Here is a 27,481-nt window from a genome sequence, read left to right as displayed (position 1 = left end):
CCTTGCAAGGGAGGGGGAGACGGCACGAAGAGGCTTCGGTCTGCGCCTGCGCACTACTTTCGTGTTCCCCCTCCCGAGTACCTGTCACTGAAACCGCCCGGGCGCGAGCGGGCCATGTTAAGCCGGATGGCGGGAGGCGGGAAGGGGGGCAGAGGAGGGGGGCGGTGGCAAGGCGCGCGCGTGCGCCGGAGTCGCAGGGCAAGCACAGGGAGTGCGCGCGCTCGTCCGCTCGCTCCTGTTCCAGAGGCGGAGTCCGCGGCGGTGGGCGGGGCAGGGGCGCGCCTGCGCAGACCACGTGGGCGCCGAGGGCGGGGCCGGGCGGCCGGTGTGGGCGGGGCGTTTCCCGGCGGTGGGGCTGAGGGAGGGCGCAACAGCTGCTCCCTGAACACTTTCTGACCCAACAGTCCCCCTGCGCCGGACGCGCCGCGCCCCAGCGGCTCTAGAGACCCCCCGCGCCTGCACTGTCCCCGCGCGAACGAGTAGGGGGCGCCCGCGCCTTTGCCCCCCGTGCGCACCCCCGCCCCGCTCACCTTAGCCCCGCGCCCGAGGTGAGCCCGGCCCCCAAATCCTCGGGGCGGGGGTGGGGGGGGTTGCTTCTTTTGGGGGGAGGGTCTTCAAGACGCGAGGCCCCGAGGCGCCCCGGGGGATGGCTTCACCCCTCACGCAAGGGCCCCCCATTTCTTTTGGGGGCCGGGTGCGGGCGCGGAATCCGGGAGGTGTCCGCACAAAAGGCCGAGAGAAACTCCCCGTCGCCTCCCCTCCCTCCTGCCTTCCCCGCCCCCTCCCCTCCTCGCCCGCTCCCTCCTCATTCAAACCTCGGCTCGCTCGTGTGGTGTCAGTTCAGTCCCGGCCGCCGCCGAGCGAGGAAATGGCCGAGGAGCCGGAGCCGCAGGTAAAGGGGGCGCGCCCCCCGCCCGCGCCGAGCCCCAGGGGGCGCCCCGCCTTGCCCTCTGGCGTCCCTCTGAGCCCGCCCTCGAGTCTCCGGTTCTTGTTATTCCGTTCTCCCCCCCGCCCCACGATACCCCCTCCGAAGCCCCCCTCCCCATTTCTGCTCTTTCTATTAGGCTCCTCTAGAGCGCCCCCTCCCCACCCGGCTTCTAAGCGATTGCGCCAGCGAGAAGGTGCCGGGCGAGCCCCCGGTGTGTACAGTGTTTTACCATCACATTCACTCTGATATACTCAGAATGGCTGGGGGGGTGGGGGGTCTCCAATTTTCCGGGTACGGAACGTGGGGCCCGGTGGCAGGGAGCCCGGGGGTGACGTGGGTGGGGGGCTGTTCCGAAAAGTTGGGTCGCTCCGCCCGGCGGGTCTCCCAATTCGCCGTGTTGGCTTTGGTGGGGGCAGGCGGAGGATAGGGGACCGGCGCGGGGGTCCCCTGCGATGGCCCGGGGGGGCTGGGGCAAGTTGGAAACAGCCAAAACAATGCGTCCTAACAGCCGTCCCCCGCAAACAATGGCCGGGACCGTCCACACTGGCCGGGCGGAGGACGCGTCTACAGGGGCTGCGGGCGGGGCTTGGCCTCGCCTCGGACCCCGACGTGCGCCCTGGTGAACCTCTTGGACGCCCAAAAATCCGTCCCCGGGAGTCCCGGGTCCCTGCCCATCCCTGAGCAGGCGGTGCACAGGGCTGCGTTTCCTGGAAGTGTGTGATAAGGTGTCTTTTTTTTTTTTTTTTTTCTTCTTCTTCTTCTTTAATTTTAAAGATTAAAAAAAAATCCAGAAAACTTTTAATGCTCCATAAACTCTTAAAGAATATTTTTACAACTCCGAATTCTCGTGGGAGACCCAAAGGCAGCTGAAAGCAGAATTAGGAACTCTAAAGGGCAGGAGGGATTGAAATATTAGCCTAAAAGTGTTTCTTTTTTTTTTTTTTAAGGGGAAGTTTCTGCCAGGAGGCGCTGAGTGGTGAAACTGCTCAGTTTCAGATGTAGAGTCCGACTCTTGATTTGGCCCCCAAATGCGAGGCGGGCTGGATGGGGAAGGGAGGGGAGGGCCCTGCTGGGGGCCCCGGAGGCTGGATTTGGGGCTGCCTGGGCGGTCCTGCTCGGAGGGGGCCTGGTTCGCGGGGTGCGCAGGCCGGTACCTGGGTTTCGGGGATCGCAAGAGACGTTCAGGGCCACGATTGGGACTCACATTTTAGGACTCAGGGTAGGGCCACCGAGGACGGGAAACTGCATTCTTGGGCTGGTAGGGTGGGGGGTGGGGTGAGCAGGCGTGGAGTTTTCCGCAAGGTTTAGTTATTGGAGCAGGAGAAAGCCACCAATGGTCACTTCTGGGATCCCAGTAGCCTGTCCCTGGTCGGAGCAGCAGGAATTTTTTTTTTTTTTCCCAAGAAAAGGATAGTCATTTCAAGGCTTAAGGCTTTGGTGTGTTGTTGGCTTTGAAATTCTTTGAGTCTCAATTTATCTTTCTGAATCAGCCTATAGGGCTTGAACGTCGAACATTCCTAAACATGTATTAAATAGATGACGATTGCATTGATTGGACCATTGGCCAGTTTGGGGTTTTGTATTATTGACCACCATATATACTACAGCATAGCTGACTTCCTGGTTTTCTAGATGGTTTGGAACCATTAAGCTGTATGTTTTAAGAAGCCTAGGTCTGATTTAGTTCAGGTTGATTCAATTATGTCTTCATCGCTTTTCAGTTGGTTGAATGACTTGACATGAGATTAAGCTCAACAAAAGAAAAGGCCGGGGTAACAACAGCTGCCGTCCAGGCCTGGCGACTAGGTAGGGGTCTTAGGAAGCCTTTTACCTTCTCTTTTGTGTATGTCGAGAAGTACATTTAACTTGTCCTTATTTTACTGTACTTTTTTCTCCTAAAGTGGATGGACTGCCTTGATATCAAATAGGACTTAAAATGCGAAATTTTATAATACTTTGAGAATGGGTAGTAGATCTAGTTTCTAAAAAGCCTTTATTTGTCTGTAGTGACAAGTGCAGAGTAATGACCTAATTGCTTTTTGTCTGAAAAATATAACAGTCAAACCACTAGTTTGTGCTTGCTTAGTTAATGTGTGCTGAGAACTTTCAAGGTGTGTCCTTAATGGTAGATGACTTTTTTCCTTCTGAGAAGTCATGTTTATTTTAGATACTGTTTTGTTCAGTGTTCTGGAGACTAGCAGTGTTTTGGGGTTTTCTTTTTTAATCCTGATGGTTTAGTCGAAGTCACTCCCCCCACATTACTGCCATTTTAAGTCAGTTACATAAGTATTAAATTCAAGAGTCAGTGACTTCTTACTTAAGAATTTAGTTGTCAGACTTTAGAAGACAAATTTATAATTTATTTGAATTGTTAGAATAGGGTTAATAATCTGGTTGTTTGGAATTTTAATTATTTGGTGAGGAGGAAGGCTAGTCCTTTAGAATTGTGCATTTATTTGCATACAGGAGGAGGAAGTAGAGGAAAAGATTCTGACTTTTATTGAAGGACACACACTTTTCTTTAGTTTCCACCTCTTACAATCCTTGTGTCTTCACAGCACCTTCCTAACACTTTGCAGTGTGACCTTTGCTGTTTTTTAATAACTTATGAGATCGAAGTTTAGCAATTGGGTTCATAGTATTCCGTTTTGCATCTTACTCAAAAGAAGGAACTAATACACCACTTTGCAGAAAATTTTTCTCCATTTACCCTGGAGAATCTGCTCCTATAACAGCTCAGTTTTTTTTTTTTTGTTTGTTTTTTGTTGTTTGTTTCTTTTTTTTTTTTTCCCAGGTAGTAGGGGAGGAAGAGGAGTGGGAAGGTTTTGACTTTGACTGCCTTTACTTTTAGAGTGGGGGTAGATTTGCATTCTCTTTGTAATCCTCCATTTTTGGCAGTGAAACTTCAGGGAGGCATAGGAGCTCTTAATCTCCCCTGAGTGGACTTGTTTTATTTTTTATTTTTTTTGCTAGTGGACTTTTTTTTTAGAGGAAATCCGAAAATATGACTTAATCATCAAGTCACTTATAAACTGATGAAATAATTAAGGAATATAATGGCCTGGCAATGACTAAGTCCCTGTATCTCCTCATTGCAGATAAATGCTAATCACTTCTTTCTCTTTTAACAGCATTTATTATGAAATGGTATGTTTTTGCCTCAGCAGGGTTGCCATTTCCCAACCCTGGAGCACTCTTAATTCTGAGATGCTTGATTAGAGCCTTAGGGGTCCCAAAAGATGTGCTATTTTCCCACTTTATAAAATTACATTCTTTTCTCTCAGTTGTCACAAACATGATATTGGCCTATAAGAGCTTCTGAGTAGTTTTAATGGCTCTTGACTGCCTGAAACATAGTACTTTAAAAAAGGATTTACTTTTATCTGACTCTGTTCTGAAAGTGAATGATTGGACCTTTTTAAAATGTTTTATGTGAAGCTTTGTTTTCATTAGCTCAAAAAAAAAAAAAATCAATTCAGATTGTCCTGTCTCATGTATGCCTGTGTATTATGGTTTTTGAGTTTCTTGGGTATGACTTATTTTAAATGGTTCATTCCTAATTTCCCATTTCAGTTTAATCCCACAGCAGTATGTTTAATAAATGGATTGGAAAGGTGAAGCTAAAGTACTGAGTAAACGCTATATGTTTTCAAGCTTTAGAATTATGAAGTATGAATGAAAACATGAGATTGTTGTATAAGTCATGAGTAGTCCAATAGTATAAAATTAGTATAATGAGATTTTAAGTTAAATTACTACAACTGGAGTATATAGAATAGTTTTCAAATTACTGGGGTATTAAAAATAAAAACCTAGAAGGTATTTACAGAACAGCTCCCGAAATGGAGTTAAAGGAATCCCAGTCATATTAAATATTCTCAACAGTGAAGGGTTTAGTTACAGCATGTAAATTAAACTTGTGGCAGTGGAGGAGTCTTGATTGAAACACCTCATCTCTAGATTGGGGGGGGGGGAGGGGTGTTAACTAGTTTAAATGCACGTGGAAGAAAGAATGTATTACACAAAGACCAGAGGAAATTTCTTAAATTCGGGTGAGGGAAACCTGATTATTGAATATAACTTAACAGCCACGTTTTGGAGGCAGTATAAACATTTTTCTGTAATGCTGGCTTTTCTGATTATTTTTCTCCAACCAGTAGTATGGTTAGACAAATTTGCAGTGGTATGTAGGGCAAAGGTTTTTGAGTTTAGACCACGAGGGCAGATAGAAATCTGACTTTAAGGAAGTGGAAGAACAGGGACCATTCTTTCCTAAAATCTGCAGCTCCTGATGAGCAAGCTCAATTCTTGTACACATCTATCTTACAAATAAATAGGGGGGAAGCCCCTGGTAGCCAGCTGCCACCACAAATTACCCTTTTATATTGAACATTGGAATGCCTGTTAAGAACTTTACATTTGTTGACTGTTCTAAACATCCCCATTATTTTCTGCCCAGGGTATCAACATAACTGAGTTACTGGAAATTTTAGGCCAGTTAGGTAACATTATGATAAAGTTGAGAAATAAAATTACTAAATCTGAAAAGACAGCTGAGTAAGTGGTATGAGAGAATTAGTGTAATTCCTTAGGCTTTGTTCTTAAGCTTTACCAAAGTTGTTTTTGACCTACACATGCCTCTCCTTCATACAGAAGAGCTACTGTAGAGTCAGATGCTAGTTTTTAAATGGGTTGGTATAGTGTTTGCCTTGCTGTTCATTAGTTTTTAGTGTGTTTGGAAACCTTTTGAATTTAAAATGTAGTTAAATGGACTAGAAATGTAGACTCCACATATGGTCTTGAATCAGCATTAGGAGAAATACTTGTTTTTACTTTTCCTAGCCGTATCAAATTTGGCTAATGTTAAACAATTTAGTTATGCCAAATGTGTTTTTTTCCCCCCCTACAATCATTGAATAAATTTTTTTCAGTTTGGCATATGAATTTACTCAAGAGTGTTTGTATTATTTATTGAAAGGAGACTTTTTCCCTTAATTTTGAAGGCAAACAGGTGACTTGAAAGAGCCAGACATACAACTTTAGTATTTATTCAACCAAAAATAGGGAGGGGAATATTTAAATATTACTAAAGCAAGAATAATGCCTTAAAAGGCATAGCCCAAGCTTATATTTAATCTAAAGTTAGTTAAATTGGGTGTGATTCAGAACAGTCATCATTTGGCCTTCTGGAAAAAGTGTTATAGTGTGTAGTGTAGTGGTGTAATGTAATGGACATATAGTTACTTGTATATCTATATATACAGTTATTTGTGTGTGTATACATATGTTCTTGTGTATATAGAAAACATATATATTTACCTTTATATGTTTTCTTTGTAAAGAATTAAACAGTATAGGTAAATATAAGAAGTTTATTTTTTAATTTGCTGAAATCTTTTTCTTTGGGGGGGGTGCATATAGTCCAATCAAAGGTTTTACTGGTTAAGTTAGTAGTAATAGTAAAAACTCACAGCAATGCTTAATCTTGTTTAATTAAAATTTTTAAAAATTTGTTTTCCTTATAGTTCTCTTTTTCAGATCAAGATAGGGTTTTTAAAGCCAGTTTTCTCATCATAATATCTGTTACTATTGATAATACTGAAACTAAAACTAACATGTGGTGCTTTAAGTTCTTATTAAGGTCCTTTAACTGACCTTAATTGATTTGGGATGATTCAGATAGTTTCTAATTATGACGTGCTAATATGATTACACTTTTATAGTACTTTGGTCTCTAATCCTATTTAGAACTGAGCATTTATATACAATTTCAAGAAAATGAGATTATTTCGTATAGGATCTTCCTATGGTTTGTCTCTGATAGTCTCTTATTTATGAATAGTTTAGGCTGTAACATTGAATATAAACATTGAATATTTAAATCTTTTTCTTTCTCTTAATTTTTAAGCATCTTTCCATAGCTTATTAGGAAAATTGGGTTAACCATTTAGCTCATGGGTGTGATCTTAGTGATTTCCTTGAAATAATGTTTAAGGATTTCAAGTTACAGGTTTTGATTGCTACTGCAGATTACTATGTAGTTTTCTCCATTTGTCAGATCACAAAAAAATAGTATGTGTAAAATGTAGAGGACAAAAACTTATAGAAAAACTATTAGCTTCCTAGTCAGATCTCAGAGATAATTTTGTAGTTTTAAGGATACAAATGAATTGGCTAGCGTAGCAGTTTAAGCTGAATGTTTTAATAACTATTTATTTGGGCACCTTAGTAACCTGGGAAAAAGTAGATTTTATACTAGGTAGTGGGCTTAGGAGGCCTTTTATGCCCTAATATGTTGCAAATTACTTCTCTATAGATAGAATTTTTATGCGTTTTTGACCATTTTTGAGGACATGGGATACCTTATTGCTGCTTACTATGGTAGTAAATATTACATATGAAGAATGTGAGATAACCTGTTCAGCTGAAACAGAGATGTGTTGTCTCTAAAGGTTCACAGCTGGAGTACATCTGTATATAAAGAACAGTATTTCTAAGTTACAGCAATTGTCAGCAAGGTGGTAGTCATGCCTAATTTGTTGTACTTAAGCACAGATTATTGTGCTTCCCATTGAGCACTGTATAATGTTTACTATTTGCTGATTTCGAGATCTACAGGTAGTGGTAAAATTCACAGTAGCTTTAGTCACAAATCATTGTCTAACTAGTGACCCAAAGAATGTCAGACGTGTATTTTAGGTAGTTGTAGCAATATGGCTCTTACTGTATTTCAGAGATTATATTGTGGTAAATTAAAAAAAAAAAAAAACTATTTACTTAAGTAATGACAATATAAATTAAACCCTAGTATTCTCTCAAAATACAAGGTTATATTGAATAACCACTTGCCTTAGGTGCTTGGGGTATACAGCTGTAGGTTAAGTGCTGTAATTTACCCTAGTAAAGATTTGAAACTGTTTTTAAGCATTGAAAAACATTTTTGTGAAGTGCCTTTTCATACACTTAGTGTATTCAGAATGTTCACTTTCTTGCGAACTAAAAGCATTTAGATAGTAGTGTTGGATTATGGTGTTCTTCTTTCCCCCCTCCAGTTCTTTGTCAAAAAAGACAATTTTCCTTATCAGCATCCCCTTCAGTTAGTTCACTGTTGGCTTCTGTGTGCTGAGTATAGACAGCTGGAGCATTCTGGGAAGGCTGTGTGTGTGTACATGCACTTCAGTTGGAATGGCAGGTTGTTCTTAGACAGTAATTAGATTAGAATTTCTTTTTTGATGAATTTTGATGTTTAAAAGTCTTCATTATCGCAGCCACTCTAAAGACTTTTGTGTAGCAAATTGGTGTGCAGTGATGTAGAACTGTTTTAAAGTATTATTCATTGCTGTACAAGTTAAGGAAGTGTTTTGTCTACATACCTCATAGTTTCTAAGTCAAAAACTGAGGGCATTTGCCATCAGAGATTTCCCTAACATGCCCACCATTTTTGTTTTGGTGGGTCACAATAAGGAGAGTGAGTGGTGCAGTTTTTGCCTGTGCTGGCCAACTTTATGGTATGATTAAATTATGATTCTTTAAACAATTTTTATTTTGTTTATTTTTATTTTTTTGGCAGCTGACCAGTATGAGGATCCAAACCCTTCACCTTGGTATTATCAGCACCACACTCTACCGAGTGAGCTAACCGGCCTGCCCCTCTTTTTTTTTTTAAATACACTCTTGAAATTGCAGAAAGTGGTAATTAGATGACAGCCATGTAGAAGTTTTGATGAACATGCAAGTTAATTTTAATATCAGATCAGTTATGGTTGGTGACCGTGGCTGAAGACATGCATACTGATTCTGTGCTTGTACTAATTACGTGATGTTTATTCACCAGGTGTTTGTTGAGGGCTTAGCACTGTGCCAGGCACCCTGTTCTAGGCACAGTGGTGAACAAGCTGACAAGGTCTCTGTCCTTAAGATCTTACTTTAAAGGGGTGGCAGGTAAAGACAATTACAAGCAAACAGATAAACAGGAAGAATGCAGTGTGGGGGTAGGCTGTGCTGGGCAGTGGTCAGGGAAGGAACCTCTGAGGTGAGCAGGAGTGCTGTGACCCAAGGTACTAGTACTCCAGACAGTTGGGCACAACTGATGACTATCAGAATCTGTCCCAGGAGCTTCCGTGGAGGAAGCTGGGAGGGTCTCCTTCCCCATCTGACTATAGAAGAAGACCCCTTGGCCTGGGATACCCTTCCCTCACCTTTGGGTTTCCCATCCTGTTCTCCCTACCAGACAAAACTGAAGCTCTTCTTTCTCTGGGGGTTATTTCCCACTGTGCCTCCTTTACCATCTTTCACTCCACTGAAATAATCTCAGAAGGTCTTGTGTTAGAAAATGATAGTGACTTGTTTTATCCATATATTTGAAAATTTCCGAGATAAAATTGGAACCAAATAATCTTTTTAAGATAAGTATTTCCAGTAACTAAGCTATACTGTTACCCTGGGTGGGAAATAAAAGGGATATATCCACATCATATTTCTAATCCAGAGATTGAATGTAGGGTTGGTGTCTTTTTTTGGAAAGGAAGTCACTAGAAAAGTGGGATTCTCAAAATAAAAATAATTTCACAGATTAGCCACATTTCTCAGGGAAAAAAAAAGTCGAGGCTGAGATGGGGACTTTCTTTGATTTTACCAAATAAGGGTATTAAAAAAAAAAACTCTACTATTTGCTATTGCTACTATGTCTTTTTTTTTTTTAAAGGGTGTTTTAGCACCTGAAAGTTGGAAAGACTGCAAATAAATGACAATTTTTATTCAAATTGAAGTTAATCCATTTGGCTTTGTGTAGAACTCATAAAATTGTTTCTCAGTTTCTCATTTAGCTATTGGCCAGTAAAAACTGTTGTCCGAGTTTGATAACTGCTTTTCTAGAATATGTGCTGTTAATTCTTCAGTTAAAACATTGCCTGGGACTTTGGCATTCAGTAATTACTTGTCTAATGAGTAAATGACTACATAGAAACCTAAATTGTCAGTCCCATATTCAAATATGATTTAATATTCTGGTTTAGCAGAGTCATTGAACTGTAAGAGCCATCCTAGAGTTCAACCTACTGCATTAAATAGATACAGAAAGTTGAGGGACGTGGCGGTGACACCTTTAAGGTTGTGACTTAACCTGACTAGAACTCAGGTCTCTGGAGTGTTCTGCTATATCACAGTAGGCTGGTAACCAGCCCATGTCCTTATCCTCCGTTGTGATTGCAACAAAGACAAGATTGAGAAATTAAGATAAAGCACTGCAGTACATTCTTTACCCTAATTGTTCATCTGCAGTCTTATTTAGAAAAGCTTAATATTAAAGATATGGTTTATTCAAAACAAAAGATAACAAGGAGTATGAGAATTTTATTTTATTTTTTATGAGTGTAAAGAAGAGGAAGAGATGTTTTTCCTCGTCTTTTCTGAGCCTACAGGCCTTGCTTTTTGAGGAAGTGGAGAGAGGTAAAGTGGCGTATGATTTTTTTTTTCTTTCTTCATATTGACTATGGTGGGAGTAGTTTGCATATCTTTTTGTTTCTTGAGTAGAATTAACTGATTTAAGTTTTAAAGTAGTTGGGACTATTAAAAACAATTCCTGTGCTTGCTATAAAGGTGGAGGATACTGGCTTTAGAGGTTATTTCATCTCCAAGAGTGAAAATTAGCTTCAAAATCAGAGCCTGAGAGCTAAATAAAGTAATCCATTTTCCACCTGGCCAATGAATAACGTGAAAGGTGGATTAAAAAATAAGAGGATCCATATTCTGATAAAAGACTAAGCCATGTTGAAACATTTATGTTGAGGATTTTATTTTAAACATGTACATTCACAAAGTAGCTTTGTATATGTATGCATTTCTTTGTTGTTTGGACTAGGAAGCTCTACCTGATGCTTGCTGAAGGCAGAAAGTTGTTGAAAGCAAACTGGGATTTGGATTGAGGTTTAGAATATCCAGTGAACAGAAATTTATCAAGGTTCCCTTGGCTGAGTGATCAAGATGAGGTGTTCTGTGTTTCTTGAATGAGGATTTTAGGAAGGGTTGCTATTTTTGTGTGCTTCTGTTGTTGGCCTTTGTAAGTGTAACCTTTGAATGTGCTTTTGGGCATTTGTGTTTCTACTATGTAGGTTTGTGTATAAAACAATTACAAGCACTGGCTTTTAAATTTTTACCTAAAGTGGTTTAATTTTGTTATCCTATTTTTAACAATTCTTATAGTCTTTAGATTTGTGGAGACAGTTTATAGGATGTGTGTGTGTGTGTGTGTGTGTGTGTGTGTGTGTGTGTGTGTGTGCATTTAAGTGGCATTTAAAACATACTCAGCTGATTTTAACAATTTCTGTCCTCAGACTTTTTAGGTTTAGATCAGTGAAGCGCCAGGTCTTAAGTTTTGTAGCTGGGTGAAATTCTACTGATTTAATAAGTATACCAACTGGGTAAAATGCCAATGATTTAATTAACAAGCGTGTTTAACAGGATGCTCTCTATATTAGTTAAAAATGAAGCAACTGGATTGGGTACCGTCTCTGCTGCATGGAAAAGACCATGTGAGTCACCCATGTCAGTCTTTTCTTGGAGTGTAGCTAACCGTTTCTATTTTTTTTCCTCTAGGTTTTGGAAATCTCTCGTCTCCAGGTTGCTGGGATTGACTTCTTGCTCAATTGAATCGCTCACTCAATGGAGACAAAGAGAACTAATGCTTTGTGCTTATTCATATTTGAATCAAAGCATTGGGGAGTCTGCAGGGGAGTCTGTAAGCTTCATCTGTGGAAATAACTAGTGACAGTCTCCATCCACAAGCCTCCTAAAACTTCTGAAGATAAGAAGTTAGAGAAATACACACTTTCTTTTGAACATTTCTAAGAAATATTTGCTCGAGTTTTGAAGCCCAGAGCTGCTGGAAGTGTGAGTGACAAGTCTTACAAGTGGCCTTATTCCAACTCCAGAAATTCCCCACTGGAACTTTGAGATTCTTATTTTATATACAATCCTAAAGTGGCAGGAAACATGCCAACTCAATCCCTCTTAGTGTACATGGATGGACCAGAGGTTATTGGCAACTCCCTTGGCACGCAGATGGAGATGGATGATGCCATGTCAATAAAAGGGACCACGGCTGTTCCTTTCAGAGCCACGCAGGAAAAAAATATAATCCAAATAGAAGGATATATGCCCTTGGACTGCATGTTCTGCAATCAGACCTTCACGCATTCAGAAGACCTTAATAAACATGTATTACTGCAACATCGGCCCACCCTCTGTGAACCTGCAGTTCTCCGTGTTGAAGCAGAGTATCTTAGTCCTCTTGATAAATGTCAAATGCAAACAGAATCTCCAAAGGACAAGAATTGCAAAGAAAATGAAGACTTCAGCTGTGAAGTATGTGGGCAGACATTTAGAGTTGCTTTTGATGTTGAGATTCACATGAAGAAACACAAGGACTCTTTCACTTATGGGTGTAACATGTGTGGAAGAAGATTCAAGGAGCCATGGTTTCTTAAAAATCACATGCGGACACACAATGGCAAATCGGGGGCCAGGAACAAACTGCAGCAGAGCTTGGACAGTCCCGTAACAATCAATGAGGTTGTGCAGGCACATGCAGCCGAGAGCATCTCATCTCCCTACAAAATCTGCATGGTTTGTGGCTTCCTATTTCCAAATAAAGAAAGTCTAATTGAGCACAGCAAGATGCACACCAAAGAAGCTGCTTCTGGTACCAGCAGCACGCAGCCACTCTCTCGACAACAGGGCATGCCATCTCCGAGGGAAGAGTTCCTGCAGTTTTTAAACTTAAGACCAAAATCTCATCCTGAAACCGTGAAGAAGCCCGTCAAATCGATACCTCAGCTTGATCCATTCACCACCTATCAGGCCTGGCAACTGGCCACCAAAGGCAAAGTTGCCATTGCCCAAGAAGAAGTGAAGGAATCTGGGCAAGAAGGGAGTACTGACAATGATGATTCATCTTCAGAGAAAGAAGAACTTGGAGAAATTTGGAATGCCGGTAAAAGCCATTCGGAAAGTTCTGGCAAGTCCAAAACGAACAAAAGCAGTTGTCCAGGCCTCTCGCAAGATAAAGAGAAGTCCAGACACTCCAACGGTGAAGTGCCTTCTGTGGATGCGGATGCCAAGTTATCTAGTAACAAAGAGAAGCCGACACATTGCTCTGAGTGTGGCAAAGCCTTCAGAACCTACCACCAGCTGGTCTTGCACTCACGTGTGCACAAGAAGGACAGGAGGACAGATGCCGCATCGCCAACCATGTCCGTCGATGGAAGGCAGCTTGGGACGTGCTCTCCAGACCTGACCACCCCTCTGGACGAAAGTGGAGCCATGGATCGAGGAGAAGGAGGTTCTGAAGATGGGTCTGAGGATGGGCTTCCTGAAGGGCTTCATTTGGGTGAGTTGCTGTTTCCCACTCTGCTCGCATCCCAGACATCATGGGCAGGGAGTGGGGCTTGGAGAGCTGGGGCAAGGCCAGGCTCCTTGTGGGATCACCCTGTAAATCACTTAATCTCTCAGGGCCTTAATTTGCTCATTTCTGTAATAACAGGGTTGAGTTAAAAGGCCTGTCAAGGTTTCTTCTTGTTCTGAGAATTCTGCGATTTTATATTTTGCTGACAAAGGACATGCATTTTTACAACTTGTGCATCAGCCCAAAGCAGTGTTTCTTAACTGGGGCGATTTTGCCCCCAGTCAACATCTGGTGATGACTGGAGACGTTTTTGGTTGTGGGGGTGTGCGTGTGTGCGCACTGCTGGTATCCAGTGGGCAGAGGCCAGGGATTATGCCAAATATCCTACAATGCACAGGATGGCCTCCACATCAAAGAATAATCTGGCAGCAAATGTTCAATACTGTCAAAACTGAGAGACCTTGGCCTTCACTTCAGTTTTCTGGCATTCCTGATCTTATCCAAAAAAAAAAGCTATCCTTATATTCAGTAGACTTCCATATCTGTCAAGGCCCAGTTCTCATTTATTCCAAGTGGATTTCCAGTGGTCACAAAAGGCACTGGGAATGACTAGTGATGCTGTTTGGCGTGTGGTCTTATACCCTATCCTTTATGTCTGGGAAGCTCATGTCCATTAACAAATACCTCAGTTAACCCAAACAATTTGTTCATAAAATACAGGGAATGTGAACACACCAAAGATGTTTTAAGAAATCTCAGTTGTTCAGTAAAATGTTTATTGTACTAAGTGACATTTTTAGAAACAGAATCTGTCACTGAAGACTTACCCATACTGTGTTTCCTGGGCCCCAGTGGACATTCTCTAGGGCACAGGATTCCTTCCACCTGTGTTTCAACTCTTGCCTGTCCTCACTTGAATCAGAGCTTCTCATGTTCATTTAATGTTTTGGATAAAAAATTCTCCTGCTTAAAAACAGTTTTAAAATCCCCTAATGTGTAGGACATAATTAAGAAGTGAGTGATGAGAACATGATTTGGTCTTAGAGAAACATTATCATTTACAAAAGGGTTTTTGGTTAAAACAAATGCCACCTTTTCACTCTGTCAGTGTAACTTTTCTCTCTTTGTTTAATGTCTTAAGAACTTTGTATGAGACCACGATGAATTTGACTGCACAGTATTGGACTCTTCACTTGCTCTTAAGCCAGTCCCCAGTTCTTTTTCTGATCATGTGATCGACATAAGAGCAATAATTTTCATATCAAATATTTAGAATGTTTTGAGTTTTCTGGGACACAGGAAACTTTAGTGCTCAGCATACTGCGAATCTTTAGTTTTCAGAAATCTAGAAAGCACATTATGGTGTCGTAATGATGTAATAAAAAAAGGCTGTAAACACAGACCTCTAGTTGGCTAAGTGACTCCTCCTTTTGTCAGTCTTGTTTAGGGGACTCATGGAATGCCCCAGTGCCCTGAAAGGCGTGAACTGGCCAGTCCTTAGCAGGGGGTGTGGAGAACTTGGGCCCCGCCATCAGGTGGATAGGATACCTGGTCATAGGTGGGAACACCACAACTTGGAGTAGATTTCTGGTTCCACCACTGCATTGTTTTGTGACCAATTACATGTTGCTTAATCTTTCTTTGCCCCGATTTCCCTGTTTGCAAAACTGATTCTTCCACTTCCCAAGAGTAATTTCAACAGCCTATTTATAAAAAGTTCATAGTCCTTTAAAAAAAACACTGTAAAGTCAGAGCTGATGCTAAAAGAGCAGGAGCCAGGTTGATGTGGAAATTTCATGTCCTTTGTTTTAAAATAAAGACATTTCATAACTTTTTGGATATGACACAACATACCATCACATACCTGATACATAGCTGGAAGTAGGAAATTGCAACAAAGCACAAACCCAGATATGAACAAGCTAGTTGGGTGTGATTGTAAGAAGCAAAGCTGGATATTCTATATTTAGGGAATTGGTTTTCCTAAATTTCTATTACTATGTGGTTTTCTAGTCGATTTGTTCTAGCAAACCTGGCTTTCTTTAGGTTTACTTTTAAGAAGATCAAAAGCAAAGTAGATAATTTATTTTTTAAAATGTTCATGATACCTTTTTAGATCAAGGGTTGTCTCTTGTAGGTGGATATATTTTCTCTAAAGGGGATTTTAAGGGTAACAGATTGTATAATACTGTCTTCATTATACCTGAAGGCTCACCCAAGTCTGCTTATAAGCTGCTTTTTAAAATTAGTAAGCTATAAGCAATCTAGAACATAAAATATGGAAGAAGCAGGGAAGAGGCTTTTCAGTTGGAAATAACAGTTTTGCAAAGCAAAATGACCAGTTTAATCAACCAGACCTTTGTTGTAGTTATTCATACTATAGTATATGTAATACAATCTGCAGCAAGGGGCATTTATTTAGAACTTATACATTCATTTTTTGGTGGAGGGAGGATTTGACTTTAGTGTATCTAATTGTCTTTTGGAGAGCTGGTGTGTGTTTCAAGTCTAACCATCTTTTAATCTGAGTCCTCAGTGGACTTTTGCATGTAAGACACTGTCCTGGTTATCCTGCGAAGACTGAAGTTTAAAGTTTAACACATTGTCATTTGGGGACAATTTTGATTGGTCAGATATATTTTTCCCATGTGAATGCATATGGATAGTACAGTCTGCTCTCCAAAACTTTGCTAAATTTTGACAAACTTTCCTAGGTGTTTGCCCAGTGCCAAGCTTTTTAAAATTTTCCTGTTGAAGATTAAGTTGTCCTTGCTACCCTCTAGTGGTAACTTGTTTAATCTTAAGATGCAGAGCTTATTTTTTCCCCTGGTGGTTGGGATAATTGATGGTTTATGTTGGCTCAGTTTTCTAAATGATTTATTCTGAAGAAGGTGGTTTTCCGGCCGAGTACGTACATCTGTCCACCTTCGGTTTGCAGATCCTGCTCCTGCAGAGATGTTGAGCGCACAGGACGCTGCTCATGAAGTTCAGTCTGTTAAGTGATCTTTCTTGTGATTATGGCAAACAACTGAATCTTTGATAGTGCATTCTGCTATACTCAGGGGAGAAGAATACACACCTGTTAGAAAACTTCAAAACAGTATTTGGTGTGTGTTTAGCCTTTTTGGTTCCACCCCAGCACTAATGTAAAAAAATTCTTTTATGCTTTCTAAAAACGTTTTTATCAAGAATATTTAAGTCAACATGCCTTATTCATGTACTTCAGCTGCCTTCTTACGTAAATATTTTTGTTTCTGCTTTAAGATAAAACTGATGATGGAGGAAAAATAAAGCATCTTGCATCTTCAAGAGAGTGTAGTTATTGTGGAAAGTTTTTCCGTTCAAATTATTACCTCAATATTCATCTCAGAACGCATACAGGTAAGGAACTTGTTTTTTTTTTTTTTTTTTTTTAAAGCATGTATTATTTAAAAGAATTATGATGGTAGTTCTCTGTCTGGTATTTTGTTCAAATATTCTACTAGATCCTTGGGATAGCTTAAGGATACATGGTGTGTGCTAATTGCAACTGTCACTTTTATTCTTTTAGTGCCATTGGAACTTGAACTGTTGCTCCTGCGTTGAAGTCAGTTTCTTGTTTAGTTTATGACTACTACATCCTGACTCTAATCTTATTAAAAACTCTAATATTTTTTAATGCCACATCTTTTTGTATTTTTATGATTTAGAATGAAAAGAAAGTAAATATTTTTAGTAGTCTTTTCTTTAGATTGGAGAAGCAGCTGTGATGTAATAGTTAGGAGGCTGCCTGCATCACTGGGCAAGTCATTTAACTGTTTTGTGCCCAGCTTTCTTAGCTATAAATGTGGGATGATAATAATCACTTCTGTGGGACTATTATGAAGATTAAATAAATTAAAAGAGTTGCTATTATTCTATTTTTTAATTAAAGATACGTACTCACATGTCAAAATATTTAGTATAAAGCTATAGAGCAGACAACTCATATGAAAGCCTGGATTTGACAATTAGCAGGTAGAGAAAGTAAAAGGAAAGAACCCTGTGTTCTCTCTACAATAGATTCTAGTTTTCGAAGATCTATTTTGATGCTTTTCTTCATAAACATCTGTAATATAGTGACGTTTCTTGTTTTAGGTGAAAAACCATACAAATGTGAATTTTGTGACTATGCTGCAGCCCAGAAGACATCTCTGCGCTATCACCTGGAGAGACATCACAAGGATAAACAGATTGATGTTGCTGCCGAAGTCAAGAATGATGGTAAAAATCAGGAGACTGAAGATGCACTATTAACCGCTGACAGTGCACATACCAAAAATTTGAAAAGATTTTTCGATGGTGCCAAAGATGTTACAGGCAGTCCACCTGCAAAGCAGCTGAAGGAGACGCCTTCTGTCTTTCAGAATGTTCTGGGCAGCACTGTCCTCTTACCAGCACACAAAGATACTCAGGATTTCAATAAAAATGCAGCTGATGATGGTGCTGATAAAGTGAGCAAAAATCCCACCCCTGCTTACATGGACATGTTAAAAAAAAGATCAGCGGTTGAACCTCAGGCAAATAACCTCATCTGTAAAGCAGAGGTGGACGTTGCTCCTCCTGCAGATGGCAGTACCACCCACAGTGTCGAAGTTGGCCACAAAGAGAGGAACGTGGGGATCGCAGCAGACTGCGCATTCAAGCCAAGCGGGGACTGTCAAGAAAAACCTTTAAATTTGTCCCTTGGGGCTATTCACAGTTGCCCGGCAATTTCTTTGAGTAAAAGTTTAATTCCAAGTATCACCTGCCCATTCTGCACCTTCAAGACTTTTTATCCAGAAGTTTTAATGATGCACCAGAGACTGGAGCATAAATACAATCCTGACATTCATAAAAACTGTAGAAACAAATCTTTGCTTAGAAGCAGACGTACCGGATGCCCACCAGCTTTACTGGGAAAAGACGTGGCTCCCCTGCCTAGTTTCCATAAACCCAAGCCCAAGTCTGCTTTCCCAGTGCAGTCCAAGTCCCTGCCACCTGAGAAAGCTAAGCAGAGCCCCCCAGGGCCAGGCAAAGCCCCTCTGACTTCAGGGATAGATTCCAGCACTTTAGCCCCAAGTAACCTGAAGTCACACAGGCCACAGCAGAGCGTCGGGGGCCAAGGGCTGACCACCACTAGACAGCAGCAGTCTGAGATGTTTTCTAAAACCAGTGTTGCTCCTGCACCGGAGAAAACTAAAAGACCTGAGACGAAATTAAAACCTCTAACAGTAGCCTCTTCTCAGCCCACCCTCAGCAGCAGTAACATCAATGGTTCCGTTGACCACCCTAAGAATGACAGTGCGTGGGCCCCTCCAGCAAGAGACTATTTCTGTAATCGGAATGCAGGCAGTGCTGCAGCGGAATTTGGTGAGCCCCTTCCCAAAAGACTGAAGTCCAGTGTGGTTGCTCTTGACCTTGATCAGCCTGGACCCAACTATAGAAGAGGCTACGACCTGCCCAAGTACCATGTTGTCAGAGGTATCACGTCGCTGTTGCCGCAGGAGTGTGTGTGCCCACCGTCCCCAGTGTTGTCTCCCAAGCCCAGGTTCTTGAGCACCAGTGAGGTCGAGTCTCCAAACGTGCTGACTGTGCAGAAGCCCTACAGTGGCCCCGGGCCACTGTACACGTGCGGACCCGCCGGTAGCCCAGCACCCACCTCGACCCTGGAAGGTATTGCACTGGGGTGTTGTGTTTAAACTGCACTTAGGCTTCAATTGACTAGCTTCTAATTCTTGCATTCTCAATGAGGGTGATACCACCCCCACGGGGACAAAAAGTTCTTGGGGGTCACAGTGAAAAACATTCTTTGATATGGCAATGGTTTGTGTTCTTCCAAAGCTTAACTGTACAGGGGGGTAAGTCTTCTTTCGTGTCTCTTGTGAATTTAATTTTTGTCTCTGGTGGGATCCATCATGAAAAAAATGGTCGAGGACCACTGGGCTAATCTGTCCCTTTCCTTGTCATTGAGGTTCCAGGTGCCATTTAGGCCTAGGTCACCTCATGTCACCCTAGCCTTTTTTCTCCTTCGCACATTTACAGTGTGCTCAGTGCCAATCCCAGCCCACCCACCTTGGGATTTGGGGCAGTCCTTCACACGTCTCACTGCTTCTACCGCACTGTGAACTTCTCAGAGCAGAAACCATGTCACGTATAATTTGGGATCACATGTGCCTCTCATGTGGGGGGTGTGCGAGGGTGCTCAGGAAGGACACGAGGACCCCTGACCTGTCAGGGGCAGAGTGTGTAAGAACTGCTGGTTAAACAGCCTTTTGAGCGGTTTTGATGTAAGGACTTCTAGAATTGTACCGCCTATTTAGCCTTTGCTAAATCTTCATAAATTTTAAAAATGATGTGTTTTCCCATATACATAAATTGTTACTCTTGTAGATTAGTATGGAGCTTTCCCCGTGGAAATGTTTCTAAAGCCCACGTTTTCCTGATAGCAGCATTTCGTTGACGTGTTTGGCACGTGCCTGTGCAGGTAGAAAGGTAGAGCAGAGCATCCCGGGGACACGTCCCACTTGGCAAACTTGATCAAACCACAATGCCTTTACCGGATATGAGCTCTGCCCATTTATGCCACCCCAAAGAGACGAAGTCCATTTTAAACCTTTTGGTTTGTGTTAGTTTCAAATTAAGGATTATGTGTGGCCACAACGCTCTAGCAAGGACAGCTTGGTACCGATTGGTCTGATAGGGACAGCAAATGAAAAACAATTACTTTCACACTCTCCAGTGGATTTTAGAAAATTGTGGTGAAATAGTAATTTTTGCTGCCTTTTGATTCAAGGAATCTATTCCCCTGCCCCCCCCCCCCCCCCCACCAAGGTGCTTGGAATGAACATGAATCAAAACTTTACTTGAGCAGAAAAGACTCTATGTTGCAAGTTCAAATCCTCCTGCATATAGGTTTAATATATTTTATGCTCCCATATTCTTTTGGCTTTTTAATTCTTAACTGGTGACAACATGGAGCATATTCTGTGCTAACAAATGTTCTTGTAAGACCGGTTCAGCTGTAACTGCAAACACACATATGCCACTTGTGTGTTGTGATCACATTGTGTAATCACATTAGCAGCATTAAGAATTATGAAAATCAGCCTCTAACAACCTATTCACATCTTACCTAATTGTTTGAACTTAACATTAAATGCCCTTTTATACTTTTTTTTCAATCAGGAAAAAGGCCTGTGTCTTATCAACACTTATCTAGCAGCATGCTACAAAAGAGAAACTATGAGAATTTTATTGGGAATGCACATTATCGATCAAATGACAAAAAAACTTGATTTCCTATTTTGGGGAAAAAAAGGTGAGCATATATTTTAATTAAATATAATGTATCTATTTTACTTAATTGAAAATAAGCCACCTAGCTTATTCAATATAAAATAAAACAAAATTGCTTTTATGTTTGATTTTTTTAATAGATATTTTGATATTTAGCTAAGAGTGTTGAGAGTTGATATCAGTGATGATGGCAATAGTAAAAACAATCATAAGGACTGGAATTTTCTGAGCATTTACTTTATGCTAGGCATTGAATAAGGTGTTTTATAGTCAAGATCTCATTTAATCCTTGTTACAGCGGGGGGCATTAGGTCAGGGATCAGCAAACTAGCCCTCCACCTGTTATTGTAAATAAAGTTTTTGATTTTTTTTTTTGATGACTGGCCAGTGAGGGGATCCAAACCCTTCACCTTGGTGTTACCATGTGAATAAAGTTTTATTGGAACATCGCCATGCCCGTTTGCTTATGTACTGTCTATGGCTGCCTCCCTGCCACGACAGCAAATTTGAGTAGTTGTGACAGACCACATGGCCTGCAATGTGAAAAATATTTAGTATCTGGCCCCTTACAGGAAAAGGTTTTGACCCAGTGTTAGGAGATACTGTGCATACTGTACAGCTGAGGAGACTGAGACTTGGATTATACTGTAGTTTGCCCAAAGGTCCCCTCTGCCCGTGTGTGGCGGGAACCTGGCTTTTGCCCAAGGTCTGCACAGATCTGAAGCCTGTGCCCCATCTTCTAGTTTAAGAACTTGTTCAGAGCGTTCACAAATTTTTATCTGCTGGGAGAGGGGTATTGGGACAAGATTGAGTAGGTTTATTTTGGCTTTTTGGTTCACATGTCAAATATATCTAACTGTAGAGTAACCCGGTAAGGCTCAAGTAGTATTGTCAGAAATATATGCATGTTTAGTTTATTCCGAATTTGGGCAGAGGGCGTGAATCTATGTCAGGGTTACACTAGGCCTCATTTAACAGTAAAGTTGAATGAAGAGATTGGGGTTCATGGACAGATTTAGTTCTCTTTCAGATAATTCTTGTCCCATGAAACCATCACTGTGTACTCAGTGAGCAGTCTCTCTTTTTTTGGCGGCTGGCCAGTATGGGGATCTGAACCCTTGACATTGGTGTTAGGACACTGTACTCTAACCAACTGAGATAACTGGCCAGCCCAAGAAATCTCTTTACTGAGTACCTGCTAGACACTAGGATACAGAGATGAAAGATGCTCATGGTCCAGGGCAGTTTGTCCTTCATATTTTCACTGGGACACACGTGGGGCAAAAAAATGATGTTTTCCGTGGCACCATCAGCTATGTGCAGTTTTGTTTGTCTCCTCCACTCAGGATAACATACACAGGAGGAGAGTGAGTAGTGTGGTGTAACCATGGGAATAAGATTAAATCTACTCTACGTCAAAACATAAAGACAGAATTGATGGGTTATAAACAACAGATTATTTGCGATAGACATTACCACTAATCAATAATAGCTGTGTGTCCTGCATTGGCCTCTCCGTAAGCTCCAGGCATCTCTGCTTGCATTTCACTCTACCTGGAACTTTCTATCTGCACCTTCTTTTTTTTTTTTTTTTTTTTTTTTTTTTTTAAAAGATGACCGGTAAGGGGATCTTAACCCTTGACTTGGTGTTGTGAGCACCACGCTCAGCCAGTGAGCGAACCGGCCATCCGTATATGGGATCCGAACCCGGGGCCTTGGTGTTCTCAGCACCACACTCTCCCGAGTGAGCCACGGGCCGGCCCGTATCTGCACCTTCTTTGCCCAACAACCTCTGTCTGATGCTCAGGTGTCATTTCTGTAAAATTTCTGCAAAATGGCGAGTTAGGGGCATCTCAATGTGTGTGGCTTCTGCATGTGTTTTTTTCCCTGTTTCCAATTGTCTTACCACTGGCTAAGCTTGAGGGGATAGCTTCCTTCAACATCTGGCCCGTTGCCTGGAATGTCATTGATAACTTGATAGATGTTGGCTGGACAACTAATGTTATAAAAGGTTTTATACACCCTCTTTCTTATGGTGGGAGGTTATTCTAAATCATATTTTGTTTTGTTGAATATTCCTGGTCTATTCCATACGTTTCCACTTTTTAATGTGTAAACCTGTCAGTTTCATGTGGGTGGCAATTGCCTTTGCCAGACTTAGTGTCACTGATACTAAATTCTGATTCTTCTTTAAGCCATCTTAGTTAAACCACTGCAAGTATATCTCACAAGTAGTGCGGCATTATCTATTTAGTCTCCCAATACCTTTATTGCAAAATTTGAGCTTATATGGAACCCGCTGCACTTCTAGGGTCCTTTAGTTGTATTTATTTATTTATTATACTATTTTTAATGTATAATTTTCTAAACTGTATTTACTTTTTACTTTTTATTTTAAACTTTTTAACCTTTTTTCCCCCTTAGGTCTTGATGGATATAAATGCATACCCTCCATGAAACTAAATTTTAGTTCATCCTTTGAGAAGACAAAGGTGAAAGCTACTGAAATAAGCTGTGATTGTACTGTACATAGAACATAGAAGGAGCACTACAGTTTTGTACAGTTGTTCTGTTAACTTTTGTACCAAATAGCAATAAAAACTAGTCGGAACTGTTGGGCTGTACACAGATGGGGACTGCAAATCTCTATTTTGTCCCTGAATAATATTTTTTTTAGAATTGACCAAATAAGAAGTGGAATTCTTGCATACTTGAGCGCTGCTGAAAAGAAATCGTTTGGGTCGGGGGTGGGTGGATGGGAAAAAGTCTATAATGCTTGCACCTCAGGTAAAAATCTGTAAATATCTAAGTTGTAAACCTGCTTGTTTTAATACTGTGTGTATTCCTTTTCTCTGACGTAGCTCATCACTTTGAGCAGTTTCTGCTGTTTGTGCTCTTTCATTTAAAATGTATGTTTTAAAAAAAATTCTCAGTGATATGTATTATGTTGAATCCTCCACAATCTATCGTCTTAACAAAATTGTTAACAAAAGTATTGATCCTCTGTGAGTATGTGCTGTGTCTGTTGAGGTCAGCCATTTTGAATTTGGTATCCTTTAACTGCAAATTTCAGCATGTCCACTGAGGAAGATGCTTTCTTCCTCTGGCCTCTCCAGATTGCCCTGGAACCACCAGGATCCTTCCTCAGGGGGTGGGATGGTTTGTAGGATTTTTAAGTGAGTGTGTCTGTTTCCTCTGTAGAGCAGCCAAATATTGGGTAAATGTACCAAACTGTATGTGGAGTTATTTAAATTTGTTTTCTATCAAATTAATCATTTTTGTTGGAAAATTCAGTTTTGGGGGGTGTTTGCCTAAATTAGTATATGCTAAATTATACATGTGAATTGCAAATATTGGGAAATAATTTTAAAAGATATGAAAGGCTTCTTGGAAAATTTTAGGTTTGTGTTTGGAAGTCTTGGTGTGTCTGGCATTTGGGTTAACTGTAGACCCATTAAAGTTAATTATAGACACATTGATTCTGAATAAGGAACTGCTGGCTGAGCCTCCTGGGAGTCGAGGAAGAGAGTCTGTTCTAGACCTCGTTGTCTTCCCATTTTTGGTTGTTTTGAAGCAGAAGTGTTTTTCTCAGTGCACATGCAATTTAGGTTTTAGAGAGGATAGCCACCCACTGGCTTACTAGATATTTTAAATGTTCGTCCCTTTAATGTGTTGTCCATGGCTGAGTGTACTCAGCAGTACGTGGGTTAAGCAACCAGAAAATATTTTATTAAGAAACTGTTTCAAATATAAATTTGCACTGTTAATTTTTCTGGCCCTATACTTCTCCACAGAGCAAGGGTAAATTCCTAAAAGAATCCTGATTTTTTTTTTTTTTTTTTTTTTTAAATATACAACATGAGTATCCTTGATAGAAGTCTTAACTCCTGTGTTAAAGGGAGACCTAATTTGAAATCAGTCTACAGGCATTGCAATGAAGTGCTTTGTATCAGGAAAGTGTACACTATTTACCGTTTTTCCTGTTCACAAGCTGAGCCATATGTACATAATCTAGATTTTGTTTTCATAGTTTTGCACTTTTATAGCCTATTTTTGAAGATTAACACGTTTGCAAGATGATTGATTCAATCGCTGCCTAATCCAATAAGTGTTACAGAAAGCTTGCTGTGACTAAATGTAAATCTTAAAAGGGGACATGTGATAATAGAGGGCTGAGATTTAAACCTGTATTTAAAAAAAAAAAAAAAATCACCAAATCTATTTGAAAGCAAGACAATTTGTGTTAGGCTGAAATTTGGGGGGCTTTAAGATTTCTCCTTTCCAATCACATTTCTGAATGCATAAAAATATCAATTTTTTTTCCACAGCCCTTTGTACTTCAAAATATTTTTTTGTCCATCAGTATTAACTATTGGGATATACTACTGGTTTTGTATGATGTTTTTTTCCTTTGGGACAACAGTACATTTAATATAGAGGTACAATTCGTTGGATTTTTGTTTATGTATTTATTTCATTCCAGTTTGATTTATTTTAATTGTTGATACTTAAGTTGTCAAACAGTAGACATTACTTGTTTTATTTATGATATATTTCAGCTTAAAGTTATGTTATTATATGTGGATGTAAATATAGATTTGGTGTTTTGCAGTCTTGGGTTTTGGTCTTTATTGTGTTCCTAGTGTCTGATTTTTATTTGGTTTCTTATAAATACAGTTTTAAACCTACACAATAATAGATTAGTGTAATGAGTCCCCAGGCACTCCAGAAATTTTTGCCACTCCTCAACCCCTTCTCTAGAATATTTTAAAGCAAGTCTCAGACATGATTTCATTTCATCCCTAAAATACTTCAGTAGGTATCTGTGAACAGGTAAAGACTTTTCATAATCACACCTAACTAAATGAATGATTTCTCATAGCCAACCTCTGCAAGTCCCTGGTTGCCTCAAAAATGTCGTTTTACAGTTGGTATGCTGCAGTCGGTATCCACACAAGAGGCACTCATCTAGTTGATAGGTTTCTTAAACCTCTGCTAATCCAGCCCTTCCGCCTTCCCCACACATACACCTTATGACATTTTATTTGTTGAAGAAACTGGATCATTTGTTCTGTAGAAGTTTTCACATCCTTGTTTTGGGTTATTGCATATTTGTGGTTTCATTTAACAAGTTTCTCTAGTCTTTATGTGTCCCGTAAACAGGCAAATTAAATCTAGAGGTTTAATGTAGATTTGGGTTTAGTGTAGATTTGGGGGCGGGGAAGGGGCTACTGTGTATGAGGACTTCCTCTTGTGTCGCCTCTGGAGACATGAGACTACTTCAAAAATTTCGTGGTAAAGTAGAATTAAAAGTACCCTGGTTGAGTGTCCAGTTTTTCAACCGTAGTAAGATTTAGATTAAGTTTGATCAGAGAGTTCAGACATGTGGGACCATTCTAAAGATCACCAGCAAGCAAATCCTTAGGATTTTAGTGGCTGTTGATGAACATTAGGAGTGTTGCAGAAGTTGACTTTTAAAAGGTTCTGTCATTCCTTCCACATCTTAGCTGAACTTTTTTTTTTTTTTTTTGGTGGCTGGCTGGTATGGGGATCCAAACCCTTGACCTTATTAGCTGAAATTCTATAATGACCTTGCTTGTCATTATTGGGTTACTGTGAAATACAGTTTGTGTAAAGAAAAAAATGCTTGATCTCTCCATAGCCCCCCGACCCCCCCCCCTTCCCGGCCCCCATTGATTGACCAGTTTTGAGAATAATGAGTTGGTGCGCAGTATCTTCTAGAGGTGGCTCATGTTTTGTTGTTTTTTGTTTTTGGCCTCTGGCTGGCATGGGGATCTGAACCCTAGACTTTGGTGTTATCAGCACCACATTCTACCCAGAGGTAGCTCATGAATGAACTTTTAAATTTTTGTTATGAACTCACGGATCCTTGTTTCGATACCCAGAGTCTCCTGTCTTTGGCCAGTGAGAACTCTTCACCCCAGCATTTGCTGGGCAAGTCTGAAGGCTTCTTAGCTCTCTGTTAGGACAAATGTTCTGATCTCATCTTGTCCTGACCCAGACCTAGAAACATTCTCCAAGGATTCTGTGTTCTTTTTATGGGAAATGGTCTTTAGAAATGATCTGGAGAGAGGGCTGCTCATTACTACCTTGTGCTTGAACTCCTGGGGGCTGAGAAAACCAAGGTCAAGGGTTTGGATCTCTGGGCTGGTCAGCAGCCAAAACAAAAAAAATAAAAAACAAGGAAATACACATTCTTTTTTTAAAAGGAGGGAAAAAAAACCCCCCAAAAACTCCACAATGAATTATACTGCTATTTCAATTCAAATTTTAGAGTTTTTACATTTTCGATTTTATGGTTGATTATCTGTAAACCTGAGTTCCTGATGACACTAACATAATGATTTACCTACTGTATGAAGTTACTTCAAAAAGTTCGTGGAAAGGTTGTATCATCTTTTAATTCCATTTTTCGACGAACTTTTTGAAGTTCCCTCATATATACTTAAAAAAAACCAAAACACAATGCCAATGTTATTACCAACAAATGATTATTAAACTAAGCTTTCAGATTTCTTTTTGGAGTTCTATTTGTCTATAGCAGTGGTTTTCAAATTGTCCCCAACTAGCAAAATCATTGTCACTGAGAAATTGTTAGAAATGCAAATTATCAGGCTCACCTCAGACCTGCCAGATCAGAAACTCTGCGAGTGCGTCCAGCAATCAAGTCCTCCAGAGAACACTGGTCTCTACTGGATAAATTCCACTCAAGGAATGTAGAGGCTGTATTATAGTGTCTTGAAATTTATTATCTTTGTGGATATGCCGACAATCATAAACAGTAATATTCATTGTTTTCCATCTTCAGACACTGCTATGTTCTTTTTACTTTTTAA

The 27,481-nt window shown here is 40.6% G+C and overlaps 1 protein-coding gene across 1 annotated transcript; it reads left to right on the top strand.

The window, feature by feature from the left end:
- Nucleotides 1-405: 405 nt before the first annotated feature.
- Nucleotides 406-25,070, top strand: ZNF217 (zinc finger protein 217). Its single transcript, XM_063098414.1, has 6 exons — nt 406-548; nt 11,522-13,313; nt 16,593-16,709; nt 17,445-19,001; nt 20,514-20,646; nt 23,049-25,070. Exons 2-5 carry the CDS (start codon nt 11,918-11,920, stop codon nt 20,621-20,623), a joined length of 3,180 nt encoding a protein of 1,059 aa, XP_062954484.1. The 5' UTR covers nt 406-548; nt 11,522-11,917; the 3' UTR covers nt 20,624-20,646; nt 23,049-25,070.
- The last annotated feature ends 2,411 nt before the right edge of the window (nt 25,071-27,481 follow it).

The sequence above is a fragment of the Cynocephalus volans genome, chromosome 1, assembly GCF_027409185.1.
Source record: "Cynocephalus volans isolate mCynVol1 chromosome 1, mCynVol1.pri, whole genome shotgun sequence".
NCBI classification, from domain to species: domain Eukaryota; kingdom Metazoa; phylum Chordata; class Mammalia; order Dermoptera; family Cynocephalidae; genus Cynocephalus; species Cynocephalus volans.
Note: the sequence above shows the minus strand (reverse complement) of the source record. Positions and strands in the feature narration are given on the sequence as shown.

Excerpts from the sequence above, each read along its gene's own strand:
- ZNF217 (XM_063098414.1), top strand. The coding sequence starts at position 11,918 with ATGCCAACTCAATCCCTCTTAGTGTACATGGATGGACCAGAGGTTATT. Across the intron at positions 13,314-16,592 it reads TCCTGAAGGGCTTCATTTGG|ATAAAACTGATGATGGAGGA; the intron begins GTGAGTTGCTGT and ends TTCTGCTTTAAG. Across the intron at positions 19,002-20,513 it reads ACCCACCTCGACCCTGGAAG|GAAAAAGGCCTGTGTCTTAT; the intron begins GTATTGCACTGG and ends TTTTTCAATCAG.